This window comes from Solea senegalensis, linkage group LG2, assembly GCF_019176455.1.
Source record: "Solea senegalensis isolate Sse05_10M linkage group LG2, IFAPA_SoseM_1, whole genome shotgun sequence".
Lineage (NCBI taxonomy): Eukaryota > Metazoa > Chordata > Actinopteri > Pleuronectiformes > Soleidae > Solea > Solea senegalensis.
Genome location: NC_058022.1, coordinates 12847961 through 12873057, shown reverse-complemented (window position 1 = coordinate 12873057; position 25097 = coordinate 12847961). Strand labels below are relative to the sequence as shown.

At 40.6% G+C, this 25097-nt stretch overlaps 2 protein-coding genes across 5 annotated transcripts in view; both read right to left on the bottom strand.

Annotated features, from left to right (window-relative positions):
- The window catches only part of LOC122765498 (pleckstrin homology domain-containing family G member 3), a 29773-nt gene extending 16312 nt beyond the window's left edge, over positions 1-13461 (bottom strand). For 3 of the 4 annotated variants that reach the window (XM_044019774.1, XM_044019775.1, XM_044019776.1), the window contains exons 1-2: positions 13254-13461; positions 7964-8031 (exon numbers count right to left, since the gene is read on the bottom strand). In XM_044019774.1, the coding sequence (XP_043875709.1) occupies positions 7964-8012 (49 nt within the window). In that variant the 5' untranslated portion in view covers positions 8013-8031; positions 13254-13461. Of the gene's footprint in view, positions 1-2565; positions 2585-7963; positions 8032-13253 lie in introns of those variants that run through there. The other variant, XM_044019777.1, reaches the window with a different exon arrangement.
- A 2497-nt stretch (positions 13462-15958) lies between these two features.
- spint1a (serine peptidase inhibitor, Kunitz type 1 a) lies at positions 15959-23688 on the bottom strand. The gene is made up of 10 exons (XM_044019820.1): positions 22903-23688; positions 21634-21791; positions 21388-21529; positions 19465-19632; positions 19107-19154; positions 18249-18380; positions 18118-18168; positions 17826-17996; positions 17432-17491; positions 15959-17025 (listed from the first exon to the last, which is right to left on the bottom strand). Exons 1-10 carry the CDS (start codon positions 23303-23305, stop codon positions 16838-16840), a joined length of 1521 nt encoding a protein of 506 aa, XP_043875755.1. The 5' UTR covers positions 23306-23688; the 3' UTR covers positions 15959-16837.
- Positions 23689-25097: the final 1409 nt, after the last annotated feature.

Sequence of the window (25097 nt, the reverse complement as noted above, 5' to 3'; positions counted from 1 at the left end):
TCGGTGCCACGGAGTCTCTGCGGCATCTGCGAACATTTATCGTGGATCTTTGAGGGATCTGTAGCCACCATGTCAAGGCCATGCCCATTACTGTGCCACCCAGCTGTCACATCAGAAGGACTGTTAAGTGTCTGGCATTTTATTTATCCTTTCTAACATATACAGTCCGTAGTGCACATTTAACTTTAAATATAGCACAATTAGGCTGTATTTCACCTTCTATGCGTTATTTAACTCGTGTTCATTCTTATGTTACATTTTAATGTGACCAAATTACAATAATACAATAACATGTCTGTGTTTTACCTGTCATTACCATTTATTTGCCATGCTGCTGCTGGTGCAGTGCTGCTTTCGCTGTATTAACAGCCATTGTCGTAATGGTTAATAATGGGAAAATAAGCTTTCAGCTTCTTTAGCACAATTTGCAACGATTAACTTTATAGGAAGGGAAAATGGTTCATGGGATTTATCCGTTAAAGCCCAAATGCCAGTGCTGTTTTGGCAGGGATAGGTCTATAAACAGAGAGTATTTGTAACAAGAGCTTAAACCATATGTTTTCTACAAAACTACCATTTGGCAGAATATGGCAAATATGAAATATATGAAATATGTATTTTTTTCATTTATTCACTGCATCTGCCAAGTTGGCAAAAAGAAGAAAAGCCACATATGCGAGGGAAGCCTTTATACATATTTTCAAACCCAGTTTTATCGATGATGTGATTTTAAATTAGCCCTACTTTACAGACTACGTCTTGTGGCTTTTTCTTCTGCACGGCTCGGTGGACTGACCTGTTAAGTCATATCTTTGAAGAATAGAGAATCAGAGAATAGTTGTGGTGACGACTTTGTAAGGTTAAAACATATAATCCAGCGAAAAAACATTCCATCTCAGCCCAGCCATTGATTTTTGCATTCAGACACCACCATCTTCCAACTTAAGTATACGACCACAACAAAACACAGCACTCTCCTTTGTTTCACAACTGCATCAATACAGTTGTTAACTCACACACATAACCATTAACCAAGTCGAGGCTGGTGAGACAGTATAGTATTTGGACTACATTTTAGTCGGCCTCTTAACCTCAATAACGCAGCATTTGTTCAAATTAGTCCTTTTCACCTCAAGAAGAACAAAGAACATTGCCGTTTACGGAATGTAGAGATCTGTGCGATCTGAAATAAAAAGCTCACATTCTTGCGAAGCATGTTGTGAACAGATTACTGATGTTGTTGCTAAAAGAAAAAAAAAATGGTTGGAATTCCAGAAAGAAACTCCCAACACCTCGTTGCAATTCTCTGAATTCCGGTCTGTTAAGCCGAGGTTAACATTTACAAAATGGTACAAGTGTGACCTTTCCTTTGCTTTTGTTTTTTCTGAAAACAACCAAAGATAACCAAATAACTGTGCTAAGTTAATAAATGGATGTCCAAATAAAATACCATATTACTGATCCTACGTGTAGCATGAATGTGTGGGTGAGGGTACGACAGGTGATTTGAGGCAATGTTCTCAGTCTGATTTGTTGCTGAAAGCAGACATGATACTCGCTCACTGATGACTAATCAGTTACAGCCAATATTGTGAAGGCTTCACTGGTTTTCATGTCAGTGTGAGCTTATGAGACAGCATGAGCCAACAATGCAGACACTTCATAAACTCGTCTGCCTCTGACATCATGCTAACCTAATAAAGTGGTACAAGAGCTTCACAGAAACTCCGAAATTAATACTACAGCACCTGGTTATTAGCTTCTCCAAAAGGCTACCTTCTCATGTATGACAGAGGTGGTGTCTGTGTGACGTTCTTGGTGTATGGGACAAAGAGGATTCCTTGTGTAATAATTTTTTCATGCTTGAACAATGACAGACACATATAACAAACAGTCTTTGTCAGAAAGCCAAATAGAAACTGTACAACCTGGCACACAGTACACCGACGTATCATTCATAGCAACATTTCGCCACCTTATCTGAGAACATGATAAGACACGGTGCACAGCTCTGACGTTAGTTGCTGGTCGCAGTTTAAAGCCTGTGATGACATGACTTGCATTCTCACATCACTTTATGCAAACCTCCAGCCTCCATGCAGATAACAATGCAAATTCTACACAGGACAAAGGTATAGCTTTCTCTGAGATAACATCAAAAAAAAAAACCCAACTAAACCAAGAGCCAGGCTTTTTGCTGGGATTTCACCGTGAAATCAGTCTGTCCCTTCACAGCACTTTACACTCACCTCAACAGGATAGAGGAACTAAGGTCTTTGCTTTAAGTACATCAACTACTTCAAGTATCTACTTTAGATTATTAGGAAACTTACAGTGTGAGTTTTACACAGAATTATGGGTAATGTTATACAGATCATCACTTCAAGTTGGCTTAATTATACAGTGAGGATCAAAAGTGTAAGACCACTTTTCCTGTTGACTTGAATAGGAAGGTACGCTCAGACTTTTGAAGCCAACATTTCTGTATAACAAAAAACAAACAAACATATAAATGCTCTAATTACTGTAATTCATGCATGTTCTAATGGCTCAGTCCTTCCATACCTTTAAGATGCTAGTGATGAGATCCATCCACCAAAGCATGATGGCTGAAAAACAACAATTAAATTCCAGGAGTATTACTCAATAACATTTTCTGAGCTTCCTCTCCAATCCCTCTATTTTTTGTAACCTCACTTTAATAAGACAATAATAAGATGAGTGGTGTGCACACAGCTTAAAAGAAGCTGTGTGCACAACAAGAACATCCGTATGACAATTTTTTATCCAAACTTGATAGGAATATGAAAATCACCCCAAGGATTAAATAAATTTTACCTGTGTCTATTCCTGTCTGGCTTGTGTCCATCTGTATCCTAACCAAAACACCGTCGTATAAACGGGAACAACACAGCCTAGGCCTATGTTCAGCATGCAAATAATTCTCTGTGCAGACGAACTCGGCGTCAGACTCTCTCAGCAGCCACTGAAAGGAACTTCGGCTCCTCTATGGGCTGCCTCTGCCATTTGCATCAGTAGTTAAGTTACAAGCATTAAACAAACAGTGAGAGTCAGAATGACAGCACTCTGACACAGCAACATCCCACGGATGAAACATGCCCTTGCCTGCTCAGGTACTAACCTTCACAGAGCCGCTCCTACTTGAGCTTACACTGATTCATGTATCAAATAATAATAAATATATAGCCAGTGGACCATGAATCACATCTTAAGTCAGAGTGAGATATTTATCCAGACACTGGCTTGATTGTACTTGATGGTAATAAAACTGTGAAAATATCAGTAATCTTCATGTGTAGTTGAATCATGATGATTCATTCCTTGTCTTGGAATCCAAAAGTAATATGAGGAAGAATACGTCTACACCACATGAAGTCCCCTCGGTACATTATGCAACTCTTTTTGCAACACACCCTTATCTTCCTTGACAACGTTTGTATGTGCAAAGTACATTCTTGCCGTCTTTTCATCTATTTTTCATAGCTTTTGCTTGAAAAGAGTTGCTAGTTTTGGAGATTCCCATTGGCTAGTGAGAGAACTTCAACCTCCTACATGATTGCCTGTAACAAGGTGGAAATTCCTAGCTCCTAATTGGCTGACAAAAGAAAACCTCCAACTGGCTCTTGAGGTAACTAATAGGCTAATTTATGTTTCAGAACTAAAGACACGGTGACCCCCGCTTCCCTTGGGAAATGAAGAGCAAATCATGTTTGGCTCCTTAATCTTAATAAAGCCCTTCCGCCCCTCAACATCCACTCCTAACTTCCATGTATAGCCATCCATCCACAGCCTCTGGCACTCATCTCCTCCCGCTGGGGCAGTTGGGAGACAGTGGGAGGTAGCCTCGTGCTGTTCTCCTCCCCACCTTGTCCATGGTGAATGAATGGCTGCCCCTCTGGAGGGCAGGAAGAACAAGCAAAAAAAAAAGGTGCCTCCAAGGATTAAACTCCAAGTCTTCACAGACCATTATCAAACAGCATGAGCCAGAACACTAGTGATTAGATGCTGGCCTGGATTTATTTCTTATTTGTTGATGGAAGGAAGAATTTAGGTCACTTCAAGGTCTTCTTATTCGGTACAACTAGCTCAATTTACACTTCTGTTTGGCCTCACAACAGGTCTTTAATCCTGTGTTAATAATTAGCCTGAAAGTTGGTAAATATACCACACAGGACAACGTAGGCTGAGTACACACACACACACACACACACACACACACACACACACACACACACACACACACACACACACACACACACACACACACACACACACACACAACTGAACCTGCATTCCACACTGACAGTCAAGGTCAAAATGTGCTGGGAAGTTTTGGGGGAAGTCTGTTGTGTGTGTGTGGGTTTTCCATGACTTTTGATAAAACTGTAGTACATAACTTTATAAATATCTCCAACTGTCTGTTACATTCAAACCATTTCCAAATGAATTAAACCGATCGACTCCAAACGATCCTGTCAGTGTTTCTCAGAATAGCGGACTTTTGGTTGGGATTGCAGCTAACTATTATTTTCATAATCAATGAATCTGTCAGTTAGGTTCAGTCATCTTTTGGGCAATAAAAAATGATGATATTCTCAAATGTTTGCCCACACACCAAAATGATTCAGTTTTAATGATTTTTTTGTTAATACAAAGGAAAAAAAACTTTTTAAGAAGCTAAAAATTATACAAAACTGAACAAAAAACCCTGATTAATCAGCTATAAAATTAGTTGACAATTCATTTATTTGTCAAGATAGAGGCGACAGATGATCAACTTAAGCGGGTCACTGAGTAATTTGAATAATTCTTGCTGTTGTCAGCCCCTATGATGCCACTGTATACACACAAACGCTCTGACAGGCCTGACAGGATTGTTAGGCAAACCCCTTTTTTTTAGCATAGAAATAATGTTATATAATTTTGGTTTCACGGAAACCAAACAGAGGTTAGGGTTAACAACATGAATCACCACAAGTTTTGCACCGCAGCTTCATTTATAAACAAAATGTACATTTTTGGTTCCAAATGTTTGTTTTTTAGATTTCTGAGGATGTCTGAAAAATAATATGACATATAATAATTCTGTGATGCACAAATGGGAAATAACAAAGGATAAAACCCCTTCTTGAGATAAGGATTAGGAGAAAGGGATTAGCAATGTAACAAAGGTACAAAACTCCCCCCCAAATAAGGTCAAATTTAATCCTGTAAACCTCCCCTGTGCCTGACCGTGGTTCCTAAAGGATCCAGACTTGCCAAATGACCTCAGTGCATTGGCATGTGATGATCCACTTAGAATACTCCTCCGTTAACAAGCTCCCCCTCCATGAACCCTTCAGGCACCGGCAACACTGCTTGCCCTGGATCTTTTCAAAACCCACATTTCCTATAGACAAACACACGCCATCTGGGCCTTGAGGTGTGAGCTTATTGTGAACTTTATCACCAGTCTGACAGTCTACAACCAAACTGCTGTCCTGTTAGTGCCTCTCTGCTGAGTACACACAGGCTGGTGGCAGCACAGCTGTGTGGAGAGTGTGGCGCTGGGGAGGTCAGCAGGAACACTTCATTTACTTCACATCAAGCTGTTTATGACACGCAGTGTTATAAAAGGTGTGATGCTGTTTTCCCTGTACTTAAGACCTTATTAACACGTATTATATACGAATGTGCCTGTTTCCTTTGGCACTTAACTAAACAGAATATGTTTATGTCATTATAAAAAATTAACACAATAACATTATTACTAGCGTCATACAGTATCTGAAATATCTGGATGCACAGCGTACTTACTTGCAAAACATCAAATGAATATTATGTGTTAGAGAGGAAGATGATAAAGAGTTTTATGGGGTCAAACGAGTTCCTAGAGGCCACCTAACAGGAACACCCGAAGTAGAGAGCCTGCAGTTAATGTGGGTAATCCACCAGAAGAGCTCCATAAGGAGGAATGCCATTGTAGGAGCTGTAAAATAATTTCCATTGAGATCGTCTTTTGTGAGGGTACGGGAGCCTGAGCCCAACAATGAAGCCACATTCACAAGCAGTAGATACAGAGCTGTTTTAAGTCCTGTTACAATAACAGCTATGATGTATAATGACTTAAATAAACCTAATGCAACACCTTTTGCAACAAAACACAAACAAGGTTGATAAAGGGAGTTTCTACTGTTTCAGCAGGTGTCAGAGCATGACACAAACTTTACTGGAGATGATTCAGGTCCACCTGAGGCTGCTGGGAATTATTGCTAGAGGCAATTTAGCTGAGAGAGAGTTCCAGTCCAGGACTCTCTATTAACAAGCCCGCTCTGAGATGCAGCCATCCCTGCCACCATCATTTGTCTATGTCCACAGCCCTTTGCTCACTGATCTGGAAAATCTGCAGTGAATGGCGATGATCCACCCGTACCCTCCAGAACCCCTTTAAAGCCTTTTACATTCTGCACGCGCAGCTACATTCTTACATGAGGTGAAGTAGGTCAGCAGGAGCCCTTATCTTTCAGAGAGCTGCTTCATGCAGCCTTAGGTCTACTGATTCCTCGCTGTGTCACTGTCACACAGTATACTGTATGCCCTTGTGTGATACATGGATAATAATCATGCAAGTTCCCATTCATCACGGTGATAACAGTTTGACTTTGATGGAAATCAGGAGGGATCACCTTATACAGCGCTTCTCCCGTCATCCAGATTGCCCTGGAAATGTATTCAAAGTACAGAACAATGAAAATAATACTAACTTCCAACAGCTGAAAGGAAAATCTGAGTAGATCTTGGAGCACAGCCCAAATATTTTCCTTTACACTGGTTTTGTCTGATCATGCCTGGCACCAACCAAATCCTGGTGGTGGTAAAACAATCGAAACAGCTTCTTTTAACTTTTAACTGAAAAAACATTTGACTCTTGAGAGAAATTGGAGCTAGACCACAACCTTTTTATTGTTTGCCTTGACCAGACAAGGGGCTTCCTTCAACCATGTGCATTCCTCATGCCTGTTGACCGCATACAATCATCACCTAACATAGATAGTGCACTGCCAACAGCCCTGCCCCCTAATTACCATCCATCCATCCACAGCAGGAGACCCAGGTCAGTCACACATTAACTTCAACGGGTTCCAAAATGAACAAAACTCAAAGTTGCGGTGGGAGTTCTGTCAAGTCGATGCGATTTCGTACGAGCCATCTGAGCTGCAAAATAAGCTGTGAGAGCATGATGTCAGTGCAGAGTGGCCTTTTGAGCAAACAGACACATTTTCATGAGGGCGGCACACGTCTGCCTGAGCCAAAGGCCTCCTCTGGCCAAAGCCGAACCAAAGGGACAGGCATGGAGGAAAAAGAGAACCATTGACACACTGGTATTCTTCAGCCAAAGTCGAAGTCTGGAGCCAAATGTGTTCAGTGGAGAGAAGAGGAGGGGTGGGAGCGGGTGGGGGTTGAGGGACAGGGCAAGCAAACAGATACAAAGAGTCTCTGTGTCAATGCAGTGGCTCCACAACTGAAGATAACATTAAAATAATATGTAATTTAAGTGGCCCCTCAACATCCAAGGTCAGCACCGCTGGCTAGGCCAACCTCCTTCACGAACTGTGATTGTGATACAATCCGGTTTGATGATTTCAGTTGTATGAAGGGGTTGGCCGAGCTCCACGGATACACAAAGAGCCTCTCTGCCAGCTGGGACTGTAGGAGGGGAGTACATAGCTCTCTCTCAGCTCTGCCTCGCAAAGCCTCTACATTTCCTCTATTCTTTCATTTCAAGGCTTTTTTCCATTTGCCTCTGGTGTACTTGTACTGCACTCATGTTAGCATACTGTACCGGGACACCGCACAAACCATCTTTACAACTTTAAAACAATTACAACTCCCAATCATTAAGACTGCACATTATCAGAGTGGTCAAGGCAGTTCAAACACAAAATAATGGCACTGATCTTACCTTCCCCCATTGGGCTCTGGTGGAGAGCAGAATGAGACCCCTCTGGCATGGCACTCAGGCCTCTGGAGCTGACAAAACAAAACATAGATGGGTCAAACAGATCCCTGTACTTTACAACAAGACATACAGTACAGACAGCATGGCAGTGTCTATGATTTTTCATCAGTTTGACTTAAAAAAACACCATTGGTTTCTACATTGTGTGACACTTTTCTTGACTGGTCTGGGTAACAGAGAGCATCAACTAGCCAGGCTAATCAGGTCTTACATAAAAGGGGAAATTCTTCCCATTCCCTTGTTTGCTGCTCTGGATTAGCTCATGTCAGCCACTTGGTAGTGTAACCAGGGCTAAGATATGTAAGGGAAGATTCAAAAACAACAAAGTAAACATCCGTAAACAACTGCCATTTAAGTCATATACATATTAATATCTTTAAAAAAAACAATAAAACACAATTTCAAGCAGCATCAATGATGCCAAATATTTCAACTTACTAAAGAATGACAAAAAAATGTTCACAAGTGCTAAAATAAATCCATACCCAATCAAAAACAAGTCTCTCATTATGAGTGAGACTGCCCAGAGTCTGGTAGCATGTCTTTTTCTAATCCCTCATGCCAGACTTCAGTACTGTTAATGATGAGGTGCGTCTCCTCAGAGTCGCTGTGATGCCATTTTCTCACGACAGTTGTTCTCTGCCTCCTTGCAGCAAATTAAGATTGAGGGCTGTGCATGAGAACTCGCCCCAGTATAATTCCTGGTGTGCCTCCAGCTTTTAAACATTACATTCTTGGGCCAGCACGATCAGAGGAGCAGAAATTCTTCGGGGATTAGGATGGGCATTCTTCATAGTGTGTTTGCTGGCCACTGTGCCAAACTAACAGCCAGGCCAGCCGGGGCCAAACTGAGCTCCCTGCCAAGAGGTCTGGCAATTAAGATGTGCAGGCATGCAAGAGGAGAAGTCACAGAGCTGCTTCTGAACATCAGATCACTGCTTCACTGTAGGGTTCATGCAGCTGAAGCCTGGGCGAAAGTATCTCTTTTGGGGGTTTATGTAATGTCAGAATCCTTTTTATTGCATGGTCTCCATCACTATGCAACATATACGTAATGTAGGAAATAGGAAAATGTCTGGAATATCTAGAATATAATATAATATTTTGTCTGTAAATTATAAACAAAGTTTCTAGGTTTTAGGGTTTCTGAAATAAATGCTGCAAGACTGATTTGTCCTCAGTTAAGAAAGAATAAAGTTTCCTCCAACAGTTTTTGATCAAGCCTGGCTCTATAAATTGCTTTTCAAGTAGTGGGTTAGTTAAGCTTTGAACCGGACTCAATGAACAACAAAATAATAAAACAATCTGATAATCCTGCCCACTTTAACCCTGCAAACTGATGAGACCAAAACTATGCTAATCTCTCTTTGGTCAACAAGAGGCTAAAATAAGAAAATAATGGGCTCAAACCAAACATGCACTGTAGACGTAAATGTTTTCCACGTCTTATCAAAGACTGTAGGTTGAAAGATGTTCTGAGCAAGGAAATGGGTTCAGTGGTAAAACCAACAACCTTAACATTTCTGGACTGAATTGCACGTGATTAACGTTTACCTCCCGTTTTGCTGACATAAAATAATACATAGTCTTTGTTTTTCTAGGGAGGGGGCAGAGAAAATGTGTAAATTCTGGCGTACAGACCGACATTCATACCAAGCTTGCCACCTGTGCTTGAACTCGCTGCCATTTCATACAAATGGACAGCATTTGGTTCCCACAGCTGACGCCCGCGTTACCCACAGCATGAACCCCACCACATGAGAATCAGCAACTTGGCCCTTAATTGAAGACAGATGCTGCAAAAGTGAATGGGATGGTTATTAAAAGAAAAGACCGGCAATGGATCACTTCTTCAGATGGGCAGATAAACGTCCTTGTTCCTCTAATCACCGAGCTTTACACTGATCCCCCACAGTCAAAGCCTGAATTCCTTTCTTTAAAACACAACAAACAGATGATTAAGGGGGTGGGGGGGTTGGGGGTGCTGACCGGAATACTGCACACGTGCAAACGAAGTGAGTCATCACAAATGTGTTAAAACACACACAGACAAACATATACCATGAACCAAGACTTTAAGCCTGAATCACTGCAGGTAAAGAGCTCCTGGGGCGATGACTACCTCCAGTATTTTTTTTTTAACCACAGACAGACTATTCAAGGTGATGAGAGAAGTGAAACAACTGAAATACAGTATGTCTAGAGAGGAAGTGAGAGGGAAAAGAAGACTTCTGCTATTAGGGAGACAAGTCACTTTCTCTGTCTCTCCAGGAAAGAGGTTAGAGAGGATGTGACATAATATATAACAACAAACGGCTCACAATAAATGGATTCTATTAACATCTAAGTCCTGATAAATCCTGTTATTCAATCAGTCTCCAAAAGGAAATACCCATCTACCAGCTGTCTTTTTGCCAAGTGATTTATCATGACACAGATTAGCTTCACGATCTAAAGTCAAAAAGGAACGCGACCTTGCTTCACTGCAACAATTAATGACCCAAACTCATTTTTACCTCAGGCAGTTGCTAAAAATAATCCACACAACTCCCTGGAGGACTTTTCTGTCACAATCGCAGACCTACCGCATTAAATTGCATTCCCCGTCTGGCCCGACATGGCCCACAGGAACCTAAAAGCATGAAATAAGTCCTTTGGGATGTCTCTAGTCAAACACAGTGGAGCAGTGTCTTTAAGACATCACCAACCGGGACAGATGTTTAAGTTTAGAAGAAATAAAAGTCAAGTCTGGCTTAGATCCAGAGTCCTATGGACTAACTACAAACAAGGAGTCTATATTATTTCAGCATCGGCCATGTTTATTTTGCATGACCTCTCTCTTACCCTGTCAACCCTGACAGAAAATACCCCTTGACAAACAGCTTTGCTTTTGCCCTCTTTCCCACATCACGCCTTCAGTTTGTCCCCCCAACACACCCAGGCTTTAAGAGAATAACTGCTTTTCATTCACTGGGCAAAACAATAAATCCTGACAGTCTCTCTTCATCTCAATTAAATCCACAGCTTCTACAAAAGACGCTGCCTGAACCCGTGACTTCCCACAGACACACAGCATATGACCCTCTTATTTTAGTCCACTGTGAGGAGTTTTGCCCATACGCACATACGCACGGTGGCCAAAATAGCACTTAATGAGAAAATAATCATTCCCCACTGTGTTGGAATAGCTATTTTCAACCTCCCCACCGATGACTAATTACCACAGAATGTTTACCTGACAAGTGGCGTTGGTATATGCCATCGTATTTGAGAAAAGAAACATAAAGATTTCCAGCTCTTAAAAATCAGAAGTGTTGAAAAACTCGGGGGCAAGTAGTCCTCCATGGTGTCTGTCCTGCTCTGTTCTGTTTAGAAGGGAAAGCAGACACCCAAACTTGAAATAGAAATTTCAGCGAGCCCATTTAAAGGTGCATTACACTACATCTGCAGACAAACAGCTCCCCCCGTGCTTTTGTGGGACTTGTCAACTTTACATCAATGACAAAAATGTTTGACCTCCCTTAGGGTTCTGGAATGCTAAATCGCTTATGGCACACACACACACACACCTCCACTGTCAAACAAACACTCCTCAGTGTTGTAAGGTCAGGTTAAAAGTTGACCTTCAACTCTCACAGTGAAACCCAAGCCGCAGCTGGCAAATTGTGCAACTTTACAGTCTCATAAGATCTAGTTATATCTTTAGCAGCATCAAAATAAGCGTCAAACCCCTGAATAAAACCTCTCACATTCTGCAGCTCTGGTAATTTTATCATGGCTTCAGCATACCGAGACTCGGGAAGAAGAACTCGCGTGCCAACTCTGTGATCCAAGACTCACTCAAGGCAGTTTCCTGTCTGGACCACCTGGAGGAAAGTGTTATTCTTGACAATGAAGCAACATTTATCTCAAATGAAGTTCAGGGGTTATTGTCTAACAGGTCAAGTGAGGTCAAAAAGAGTAGAAGATGGAACTTTTCACTGGTAACTGATTGATTTTTGTCCTATTCTTCTTTGGCAGCTGGTGGGGAGAGTCACTGACCAATAAATGGGCTGCATTTAAAACCTCAGTGTGTCCCACTGGGGTGCTCATTAGAAAGAACAATTCCGTTTTCTGGGGCCAGGCACGGGCACCATAGGGGGGAGGAATTGGATGCAGAGAAAGAGGAAATGGCAAATGATTCAGCTGCAGCACAAGGATTAGTTTTATTCACAAGACATGTGTGACATAAATGCTTAGGTCGGAAAATGTCCTTCCTTTGGAAAAAAGTTTTAATAAAAACTGACCCCAGCAGCTGATCAAAGTTCACTCAACTGAGAGTGTGTATTGTCAAAGACAAACACTACTTATCTGACTGAAACTCCTGCTATCTGCACATCCCACTGCCTGTTGTGAAATTACATGTAGTGTAAAATGCCTCAAAAGTCTGTATGTGATATATGAGAATAATATGACACAGCAGAGTTCACAATGAGGAATACATTCAGGAAAGTGTTCTTAATGTACCATAACAATGTACATTAAAGATATCAAAAACAACATTCTTCCTGGGACAAGTGATGTCACTTTTTCATGTCTGTGTGTAGTTTAATATCTTTAAAACTGATCATAGATACATGTATGTACACAATGCGATATTGTGGATATCAGCAACTGGATTATGACTATTTAATTTTGACTGGTCATGACTCCTCACATTTAGTTTGTAACACATATCAAAAGGGAATTATGGATACAAATTGTGTTGCAGATATCCACAGTTCACATTGTGGTTATCTGAAGATAACTGAAAAGACAAACCCCATACACATGAATGGGGGACAGTGACGTCATGTGTGCTAATAAGAATGAAGTTGTGGATATCTGTAATGGCAATAGTGGATAGAAGAACGTCACGGTGGATAACTGATTCAGTGAAGAAAAGGATTACACATCCACACAAAAACGCTATGTATGGTTCACTAGTATCTAATAAATAAATTAACCCACTATGAACTAGTTCAATTCACAGTTGTATGGTGCAGTTTTACTCAGGTAGATTTCACTCCATTGTTTTTCCATTGACAGCTGAATCTGTGCATCAACAATGCAATTAAAACGTCCAGAATTTCAGAACAGAGCAAACAAACCCCAAACTTTAATCACACCGTAAGAAAACAGAAAACATGTAGCCACGCAGTTAATGTTAGCTAACAGTTCTACGGGTTTTTTTAAAAAACAACACTTCACATACCGAACTCGCCAACGTCTTTCCTTCAAGCGACTCCGTGGAAGAAAAATAAAGTTTATCTGCTGTGTCAGTATCGTTGAAACTTCACATTACTCCACTCGTTTCTTCATTTTACATGATAAAAGCCGCTCACACACACGCTTGTCCCAGAACATCGGCCGTTCAGCGTCCACACACACAAACAGCAGCAGCGACCAAACACTGCAGATGCATCTTTGAACAACTGTGAAGACCTAATGCTGCGTTCACGTGCTGTCGGAAATATAGCAACCTCTAATTGGTGGCCCGCTAGCCACTTTGGGCCCAGTAGAAGACTATATTATAATATTAATAAAACAATACAACTGTGTCGTTTAATTCACAACTGTCAGTTCAATAAAGTTCTGAGTTCAGTTCTGAGCAATACAGGTGATTAGGTACACCGTAGCTGTATTTTTTGGCCACTCGTCGGAACAATTTTTCCTTTACGAGGGGCAAGTGAACGCATCACAGGACCGCCTGTTTTTGACAGGCCAGCGTCTGTGTTGTGAAAGCCTGAGATTTCCCCCCCATCCCCGTGCGTCCTCACATCTGGCTACAACAACCTCATCCTTTCTTTCAGTAAATAATGGTTTAATAATAATCTGTGTGTGTGTGTGTGTGTGTGTGTTTATTTATTTATTGTGTTTCATGAATGCATCTTTAATTCCATGTGTATACAAGACAAAATTCATGGAAGTGCATTGCTTAGGAATGCAAAGCTTGTTCGATTAATCGATGATTCAATTAATAGTCAACTATTTTGATAATCAATTAATCTGTTTTAATGGTTTTTTTTCTGATTGCACAAAGAAATCATTAAAACATCAATGCTTTTGGTTTGTGGACAAAACAAGACATTTGAGAACATCATCATTTCCAGGTCTGAGAAACACTGATCAACATTTTTTGACATTTCACAGAACAAACAAATACTCATTGATTGATTATCGGTTATGAAAATAATGTCTATTAAATGTGTGTATGGTAAGTACAACATGTGTTTAAATATCTGTTTAATTTTGTTTCAACCTTATCTTCTTGTTCACGTTGATTGTTTGTGTTACACCAAAACACCACAGCACAGCATTCCTTGTGTGTTACTAACTATTTGGCAGTAAGGCAACTTCTTATTCTGAAACCAGCGACAGGCCTGTGAAAGAACATAACAAATAGTCACCCTGCCAATTACATTTATGAGGGTCAGCTCAGCAGAATGGTTGAACTGACAAAGGGTGGCTTCTGTGAGACAATTGGGTGGATGATAATTTATGTGTCTGATTAAATGGAGAGGGGCCCTCTCTTGGCCCTCCTCCTGGAGATTATTTAAAGATCCACATAGGGGTGGTGCAGAAAAGCAATATGCACAGTGAAAACTGTAATCAACTGATCATGCGCCAGTAAAAAAAAATCTGCAAAAAACACTGTGCTAAGGATGTCATATAGTAATAAGACAAATATTTTTTAATCAACAGGGTGGAGATTTTGTGTTGTCTGTGCTGCCAACGCAGCAGAGTTGAACCAATGTCGCCACCTGCTGGTCAAAAGACAGCAGTGTCTCTGTCCAGTGTGTGGGTGGCGCCCAAGTGGAATTTAAGAAGGAAATGACCAAATATCTGTAGCCCACTCATGAAAATCATCTAAAAAGAACAGGACTACTTGTTATTGAAGAATAAAAGTCTATTTGTTATATTATTCAGGCCCAATATGTTGTATTGTTGCTTATAGGCAGCTGAACAGATACAAAAAACAGTTCACTACATGCTGTGGTATATTAAGTTATGATATTATGGTTGGTTTTAAATGTTATGTATGTAGAGAAACTATTAGTCACTATGGTTGTTGACACGTGTAATTTGTGTGTATGCTCTTTGTTGGATGTATGGGGCTTAAAGGAAAGGCTACACCTCCTGAAATTCCTGACATGCCCAATGACAACCTGTACTTAAATGTCCTATAGGAGTTAAGATAATACCTATGTGTTCCAGGCTGTGTCGTATATGCCGTCCCTGTTGAGTACTGCATGTGTTGCCATGGATGTAATAACGTTAGCAGACAGACTCGGCCTGGTTTCGCCTTATCTGAGTCCCAGTCGCACAGAAATTACAACATCAGATGTTCAAAACGGAACGTGATGATCACAGGTCAAAAGATAAGTGCGTGCGTCAAATACATCTGTGTTTAATCTTAAACCATAGAAACAACAATAACATCAACAACCCAAAAGGTCACTGGAAAAGAAACAGCCTGTACATAATTCAGTGAGTCTGACATATTTGCAAACTCATCACTATGCATTTTATTTGAATATTATATTTGAATACAGGCAAAGCACTTTCTTAAGAGCATGACAAAGCCTTATCGATGCATCAAGAACATGCATCGATAAGGTGGAAAATCTCCAAAAAAGAAAACAATCCGTTACCGTGAAGCAAGAAATAAGTCACTAAAGTTTATATTAAAAACAAAAAAATTAACAGAATTGTTCCTGTAGAGAATATATGGATGAAATCTTGTGACGCAATCATTCAATGTTTACTTATAAACACATAATGCAAGATACTCACACTGCTTCATATAAAAATGAAATAAAAACACAATAAAAGTAGAAAATGTACAGAGGGAAAGTGTGTGTGTGTCTAAATGTGTAGTCAATGACTTCTGCCAAAAAATAAAGACTCCACGAAACATTTAGTTAATATTTTTTATTTTGTATAAACATCACAGAACTGCTACAAACAGTTAGATCAGGTCATATATGTACAATCATTAGATCACTAGAATGTTGAATATTCAACAACACTGCTGCTTTTATACGGCATAATAGGTTCTGTTTAACGTCTAAAAACACTTTTTTGAGAAATCAAACAAATAATCTCCTCAAGTAAAATAATTCTTTCAACATTCTAAAATTATGTACAACATTATGAATGTGTGTGTGCGAGTGCGTGTGTGTCAGTGTAACAACTATGTATAAAACAGGGGAGGAAAAAAAACTAAACTGACAGAGTGAAGAAGCTGGTGAAGCAGGATGTGGTATTACAAATCCACAAAGGCAGGATAATCTTACTTTACATCAACAAGCAACACTGAGAGTTTAGGTTCTGGCATTAATGGAGGACTGCTTTTTAAAAAAGAGGTAAATTCTGGTTACTATGAGATCTTGTAATGGAAGCAAAAATGAAAACACGTTTATTCTTCTTACCTGTTTCAATGGGAATAACCTGTAGGATATCGAATGATAAACTATCTACACGCTAAACAAATTTCTCCCCATTTAACCTGAGTACATGCACAGCCGGCAGCTTATTTTAACAGGTCACTGCATTAAATACAAGCTAAAAGATCATTAGACACTCTATATTTCATAAATGACAACACTTTGCCTTCTGTGTACAGCAAACCTTAAAAAAAAACAATCCATATATGGACAAAATAAAAAAAAATCCCTTCCAGCATTCAAATTTAAGTCAACGGATATTGTCTCGTCTGTCATTAATCTGACAAAGCTCCGGTAACTGGCGTCGTTCACCACCTTGGCAGGGGGTCAAAGGTGAAGACAATGTGGGTCAGATGGGCTTGGTGGTGCTATTGTAGACCAGACGCTCTCTGTCCTCCAACGTGGTGACCGGGATGGTGTTGACTGGCACGCGGTGGTGCTGTGCGCTCTTCTTCTTTCCTTTAAAGATGCAGTAGAGCAGGACGGCGAGCAGGATGACAATAGCCACGCCCAGGACGGCAGCTATTGCTATAATACCTGTGAAAGTGAAAGACAAGATATTTTAACATGTGGTTTTCACCGAGGGGAACGGTTCCGTATAGTACATGTTTCATTTCCACTAGGAAACGCAATAACCAGCCTACTAAAAATAGTACCTGGTACCAGGTATTCTGAATTTCCTTTAAATCAAATAATGATAATGATGTGGGTCGTTAAGGCGGCTGCCATCCTGGGGCACCCTGTGTTTGATGGATAAACTAAATATCATCTGAGTTTTAAAGCTAACTGACCGTCAACATAGGTTTCTCCTACATGCTTGAAACAGAAGGGTGGGGGTGAGCGATATTCATCTGCCCCATGAAATTTGGACCATTTGTTGATGGGGAAATTCTGGAAATAACTATTCAAGGTGTCGAATTATGAAAGTGAAGCGAGGCAATACCTGTCTGGCTCCCAGCGACCTGCTTGTCAAACTCCTCCTTTCTTGCAAATACATCCTTTTCTGAAAGGGGGGAGGGGGGGAGAGGCATAATACAGTTTTAGAGATTTTGTGATGTACACAATATGAGACATTCAAAGCAGTAGCAGTTTATAGGCATTGATTTGAATATAAGGACAGTATTTTTGACTAGAAAAGGTCATCAAAACAAACATGAGTATACTAACAACTGCTCCATGGACATATTTGGGTGCTAACAAAAGACAAAATGTCATGTGTAGAAAATGGACAGAGTAGAGAAGGAGGATGGGGAAATGATAGTTAAAGAGATCCAGGGCGTGTTTTATTCTGTTTTTTTAATTTAGCAGAATATAAACACAGTGTTTATATAACGCACCTGACACCCCACGGCAAACTTTCATGCAGGAATCTTTGTTCTCAAATCTGTTCTCATTTCCCTGGCAGCCACCGTAGTTGAAGCGATAGCAGTTCTTCTGGATGGGGTTGTAGTACCACTTAGTGAGACTGTCCCTGCAGCTTCCTGTGTTGGGAGGTTCTGTGCAGCGCACTGTGGAAGACGATGAATGACAAGGTAGTGTTAGATCGTAGCACTGGGTGTGTGAGTGTGTCTTGCATTTATTTGGGTTTTCCCAAGAAGAAAATGACAAATCTAGAAAAGTTCAAATCACCTTTTTGCTCATCCAATGGAATCAGCAGCAGAAACCGAAACTTGTTGTTCACTAAAAGCAAAGGCAAAGTTTAATTTAACGCGTCTTTTAATGGACTCATGCGAGAATTCCGTACGGTGAACACTGCTCACAGTCATCGCACTTCTGCTCATCCGAGCCGTCGGTGCACTGTGCGGTGGAGTCGCACTCGAGGCCCGGATCCAAACAGCAACCGTCGTCACAGGCAAACTGCTCGATGGTACAGGGAGCGCCGCATTTTTTCCCTGTGGCACACAAACACAGGCCCAAGAATATTCACACTGTTGACAGCACATCAGCAATGCAACCGTTTTTGCTTTTTTTAAGAATTTTATACTTTCTAGGAACGGTTGTTAACGTAGAAGGCCTTCACCATGATGTCCAGTCTGAAAGTGACTCACTAAAATTGCTAAAAAATTGTGTTGAATGGTTAATAAAAGAGTTATATTCCTACTAATAATACCTGTTTCGTTATATGAAAGACAAAGTCTGGTTAATTGCATTTCCTTTTGATAAATCTGGCTCTCCATTTGACATATTTTACATTTCTGTATTAGTATAATATACATATAATCAAGTATTTACCCATCAGCACTTGAAATAAGTTCACTTAGTGGAGTTGAGTTCACTGGTGTCGTCAGTGTTAATATTTGCATTACCATGAGGGAACTTGTGTAGCATTTTTGTAACTTGCGTAAAGTTTTGTAACTTAATTTTTGTTACGACTGGTGATTCGTGATTTGATATATTATTCAGTTGTTAATTTGAAGTGTTAATTAAGTGTGTTAAACGTAAAAAGGAACAAACAAACCAATCATTTTTATTTGAATCACTTATGTTGTGCAAACCGTTTCATTCAGGTTCAATTCAGTGTGGTTAAAAGTCACCCTTCCTCCTTCCGTCTTGACTTCCACATCCAAACAATATACAGTATGATTGAGAGTATTGGTAGAATATCAAGAATCACTTACCTCCCGGTGTACCAATTGGCAGACCTCTACCACTTACGCTGGTTTTTTCTGAAAGGAAAAAGAAAAAAAATGTTAAAACCAATCTCAACAGTATGAAATTAATTTCTATGTTTCTGTCTAAATGGTGCCTACAGTATCCTATCGTAACCATCTGCTGGCTGTAACATTACATTGGCTTTACATGACGTGAGGTTGGTCGATTTCACAACCTCACATCTAACTCTCGGGAGGAAACCATTCTGCTGACGAGTAACTACGTGCATTTGATTGCCAATAACTGCTGATAGGACAAAATGTTGATTAGAACCACGTCATCCAACCAAATCATGTGTGTACAGTACAAGCATCGCACATATACCTGAGCCAGAGCATGCTTTGGTGCACTCATCCTTGGACAAATAGTTGTTGAGATTCTCCTTGCAGCCTCCGAAGGTGAATTCCTCACACTTCTCTGAGGCGGCGTTGTAATGCCATCGAGGGAAAGCTCCGCGGCACGGCCCCATCTTCTTGGGAGCCATACAGTGATCTGGCGGACGCAGAATAAAGCGTTACTCACTTGACTCTTAATGCACCCGTTCTTTGACTTACCGCAGACATGTTGCTCTCACTTCCCCTTCTTCGCGGCTGCGTCATAAATAGCAGACGTATAATTACAAAGGCTGGTGACCTGCACACAGACATTTAACAGTCTGTATCAATGAAACAGAGGCCTGTATGTACTGTAGGGTTGTCGCCGTGTGGCTGTTGAGTCACATCGTGCACTAATGCAAAGTGCAAATGTTTCAGTACATTAAAAAAAGAAAGAAAGAAAGAAAGAAGCGCTCTGACTGCGAAGTGACGCAGATGTAAGCTACACTTTTCATTAGCGAGCGCTCACATTACTAGGAGTGATTGTCATTCACGAGTGAGCTGTGTTGTTATTCAAACCGTCTATTATCAAGGGTTTAATTTGGCAGTATTGACATGTAGAGTCACTGCCATGCCCATGCATTTCACACTTAAGAACATTCCTAGGACACATGCTGTTAATGGGTAACTGAGCCACCGAACGCTTTCATGTCTTTTTCTGTCCCTCAGTATACGATGAACAAGCAACAGGAAGATTTTTAAAGAAAATGTACGTGAAAGGCAACACTTTCAGAGGATTTAATGCAAAGACTTTTAATCAATACTGAGGTAGACTGTGGTGGTGGTGACTGGAGTTTTCTTGTTTGTGTAACCCAAGCTGAAACCAGACTGACAGGTTTGGTTGAGTCGGGGGTGGAGAGTGGGGTGGCAGCAGGGGAAGAAGTAAAAACCTCACTAACCACTCTGCTGCGCTTGTTTTCCGTAGAAACTCTAAACAAAAACACGTACAGTTCCGAGAAGCCTTCACATTCAGATGGCGGCCTCCAGCTTTGCGCAACAGAAGGGAAGTGATATCACTGCGTCTGACACGTCGTTGCTCAAATAAATGATCTAGTGAGCTTTCTGCCGCCAAACAAAAGTGGGATCAGGTTCATCCGTCTCATAATGAGCTTCTATCTCTGTATCTTTGCTTTGTTTTGTCAGGAATTTGGCGAACAAGTCTTGACAGGTTCGATAACAATCAACATGGAAGTGCTCACGTGATGAAGGCCAAACAATCGAAGGGAAACTGAAGAGATTTTGTTTACTTTTTAAACAAATCCTTTTAAAACAAAAAGGAGACTAATTAAAATGTCCTACCTTTTTGGCTAAATTCCACGTCTCTGTTTTATGTTTAGTATGTGCTAATCTGTGTTTGTTGTTGGGATGGTTAATGAGTGAGGGGGTGGGCTGACAAGAGGGTGTGGTGGGGGCTTGTTCTTGGTTGCGTTTTTATGCCTTAATATATAGACAAGATCTGATTGATTGATTGATAAACTATGACTATACACTCGTCGTAGTTTAATCAGATGTGACTATTTGGAGTTTTAAAAAAGGAAGAGGAAGAGTTTTTCTTTCGAAAATCTTTCAGGACCGCAGGGCATTATCATGGCTTACACGTTGCCCAACTGTAAATATAAGGTGGTTGACTGTGAATAACAAATACAGTGGGATAATGACTCATGTTTACGACTGAAACGCAAACCATTTTTGTTTTTTTCATTAAATGCAAGGAAAAAATACAGCAACCAATTTAATTTGATGATCTGTGTCATATTATTTACGTTATGTTCATTCCGGATGACATAATTTGAGTTTCTCGTGCGTTCAAATAAACCAGGTATGCTTCATAAATAATGAATTATGTTCAAATCACGGTTGGCTAAATACTCACGCTCAGACTGCTCAGGAGTGAGGACCAGGACGGTGACCTTGGTCGAGTCTGACTGGCCTATGGTGTCCGTGACGGTCAGCTGGAACTTGTACACTCCAGACGTCAGATTGGACACAATAATCTGGTCTTTGAAGCTGGTTTGCTACAAGGAATAAAAAAAAAAAGCCAGTGTTGCAAGATTATTAAAACTGGATCACGAGAAAGAAATGTGGAAAGAATGGGTTTGCGTCGCCTCACTTCACTCACCTCAATGACGGCATAAGGATATCCAGTTAGCATCTGCCATTGGTAGGTCACGATTGCTTTGTCGTCTTTGCTCTGGATGCCATTCAGTGTCAAGCTGTCCTGAGGTTGCACCACTTGGTCCAGTCCTCCATTGGCCGTTGGTGGACGGTCATTTTCATCTGCAAGTGACACGATGAGGTCAATGTACTTCACATTTTTAAAAGAAATCCAAAAAAAAAAAGCTCTACCATAACTCGATCATCACAATGCAACTATTTCCAGTTACAACATTGCAACACATGAGAGTCAGAGGCGGAAACAGAAACCTGAAGCTGTACACCAGAGGCCATTACAGCCTGGCATGTGTGAACATGCTGAAGTGAACGCGTCTGCCGTAAAACTGCTGGAAAGACGAGGAAACTTGTTTGGAGGACGGTCACAATGTGGAGTGTGGGTCAGTTTTGCATCGTTACTGAGGGACTGAGCCAGTGAGACTAAATTAAGACTATATGAACAGTCCCTGTCGTAATTACACTGAAATAAATATTTGCAATACAAAATAATGTTTCCATATTTAAATCTAATACTTAAACATAAACGAGTGAAGAAGTCTGTTCCAAATCTATCTCCATATGGTTTACAGACTTACAATTCCATTGTAAGTCGCTTTGGATAAAAGCGTCTGCTAAATGACATGTAATGTAATGTAATGTCTTATTGACAGCCAAGATGTTTAAAAAGGAGACAGGAGACTGTACTGGATTGACATAAGTAATGGCGGATACTCAAGTTTGAGAAAATAACATTAGATTACCAATTCAAATCAAAAGAACACATCACTGGGGGTATTACCTACTTATGTCACTGGATATCTTTTAGTGTCTATGAATGACCTAAATTCAAAATCAGCACATCCTTTGTTCCATTTCAGCACCACAGTGACGAGCATCTCACCAATAATTGTGTTGTCCTCAGTGGGTTCATTGCACAAGTGCCATTTTGTTTTAACATGTTTTGACAGGAAAAGCACCAGTGTTAAAGTGAACACATTGATGACTGTGGATCTGTTCAGCTCATGTAAGTCAGGGCAAGCGTGACACTGAACCAGCAATCCATCCATTTAACAGATGTGACTCAGTAATCATGAATTTGATTGTTTAAACCTGTTATTTTCATGTCAGAATTGCTGTTGTGCAAAAGGGGCCCTGAGTTCATCCCCCCCACCCCCCTCTTTGGCTCCGGACCTGCTACAGGTAACAATACATCAATATGGGTTAGGGTTATTCTTACTTGGAGGAACGTCCACCTCGAGGTAGCTGTCATACACGGAGTCCAGGATGTAATTAATGTATCCCTTCTTCCTGACGAAGCGGCAGGCGTACTTCTTCTTGTACAGGCAGTCAAAGAGAAAGCAGGACTTGATGGAGTTCTCCTCGGCCCCGCGCTCCATGAAGGCCACATTACACATGGGCTCCTTGCAGCAGGCGGCCACGCAGTCCCTGACGCGGTCCAACTTGGGCGACGAGACGAACTTCGCGCCGTCTTTTACCGACTCGTCCGCGTCGAGGACAAAGTCCTCACTTCCGCTCTTGAATTTGGAAAAGCACTCATCCCCGGAGTCCTGACCTTCACTGGAGCCGAGGAGCAACATGAGGAGCGAGACGAGCACACACGCTCCAAACTCTCCTTTCATTTTTCTCCCCCTGTGAAAAAGTCCCCACACCTATAATAATAATAAAAACACACACCTGTAGCGACAGTGGGTGGAATAAACACCACTTCTTCGTGATATTAGACTCCTGTGCGAAGTATTTAGGCCGCAGAAATGGCAAAAAACACAACACTCCCACTCCAGAAAGCAGCCTTCAGTCAAATGGCGTTTCAATAAAAAGTGTCCCTGTAGAGGTGTCGACGGTTCCCCGCGGACACACAAACACACACCGCGCTGCTCTTTAACAACTCCGAAACTGTCCTACACGGACGCGACGATTCACTTCGTTTGATGTCGACAGAAAAAGCAGTGAAGACACAGGGGCCACAGGTGACTCACCTGAGAGCAGATACAGGAAGTGAAATTCCACTCCTGACAACGCCACTCCCTAACTTCTGACGCCCGAGTAATGTAGTGAAACTGCGACATCAAGTACAAAGAAATAACCCGGCCAGTGTTAAAACTGTGCTGTTTGTTTGTCTGAAATAAACTAAATATGACATAAATTCTTAGTTTATTTCATAATACGTTTTAAATGCGACACAACGGCACAATTCCAGGGAAATTAACTAGAACTAGGTCTACGTAATCTCGCACTGGAGATTATGATTCCAGGTGTAGATACTGTTGACAAATGCCAAACACATGAGTGAGTTCATATGTCATTGGAAGAAAGTGGAAATATCTGAAAATCACAATTGTGGATCGGAATAATGTTTCGTAAGTACAGAAAAGTATTAGGGCCACATGTAAAAACAAATGGAAAGATATAATAAAACAGCATGAATTCTCAAACTGTGGTTCGTGTACCACCGGTGGTTCGTGAGTGTCCTTTGATGGTACTTAGATAAAAAATACCGTTCTGCTGTATAAACCAGGGATATGTGATCTTAGAGTCACCCTATCTCTCACTCCATCTTAATCTAATTTCACTGCACCAGTGTGTGAAGTGCATGTGAGGAAGAGGAGGAGGATGAGAGAGCAAATGATCTCATTGGGAATAAATTTGCCTCTTGTGAAAAGTCTGTAGCTCACTGTATTTTAACATATTAAAAGTGTGAGAAGCACTGTACTGTACTAAGCTGCAGTGTGGAATAAAGCCAGTGGGTGGCAGCAGAGGTCAGTTGATTAAGGTGATAAAAGCAGATGTTAAAATTTTGTGTAGGACGTTGTCATCACTCAAAATAACCGTGTATCACAACATGTATTGTAACATGGTCTCTGTATCGTGTACCCAGTCTATAAGGTCAATAATGATATTTATTACCATAAAGGTTTGGCTCCCAAGTGAAAGTTGAAGGAGACCAGTTCATTGTGGGTTTTTAAATGAATTACTGAAATGATCACATGTTAAACAGAGAAACATTTTACATACAAATGTGTGCATTGAAGCTTTTGTTATTGATATTAACATTTTTACTGAATTATTGCCCGTTCCTGTGAAGAGGAACTGGATTATATCTTTAATATGTAGTCATGTATGATTGTGTACAGAGGCTATAAGAATGTGTAATATAGAGTGTCTTATATCTTTTTTCAGCACAACCTAGACAAGCTGATGAAAAAAAAAAGTCATTTTCACCACTTATATAAACACACCTGAGCAAAAAGTACTCAAAATGTTTAAAATCATATTGTGAATTTTTGGAATTTCGTTGCAGTTCAAAGTTCACTTGGTAAGAAAAAACGTTCTATTTTGTGACTTCTGCTCAATTATTGCTACTTTATATCACAACTAAAAATACGACATAAAATGAATCGTACAACACATAAG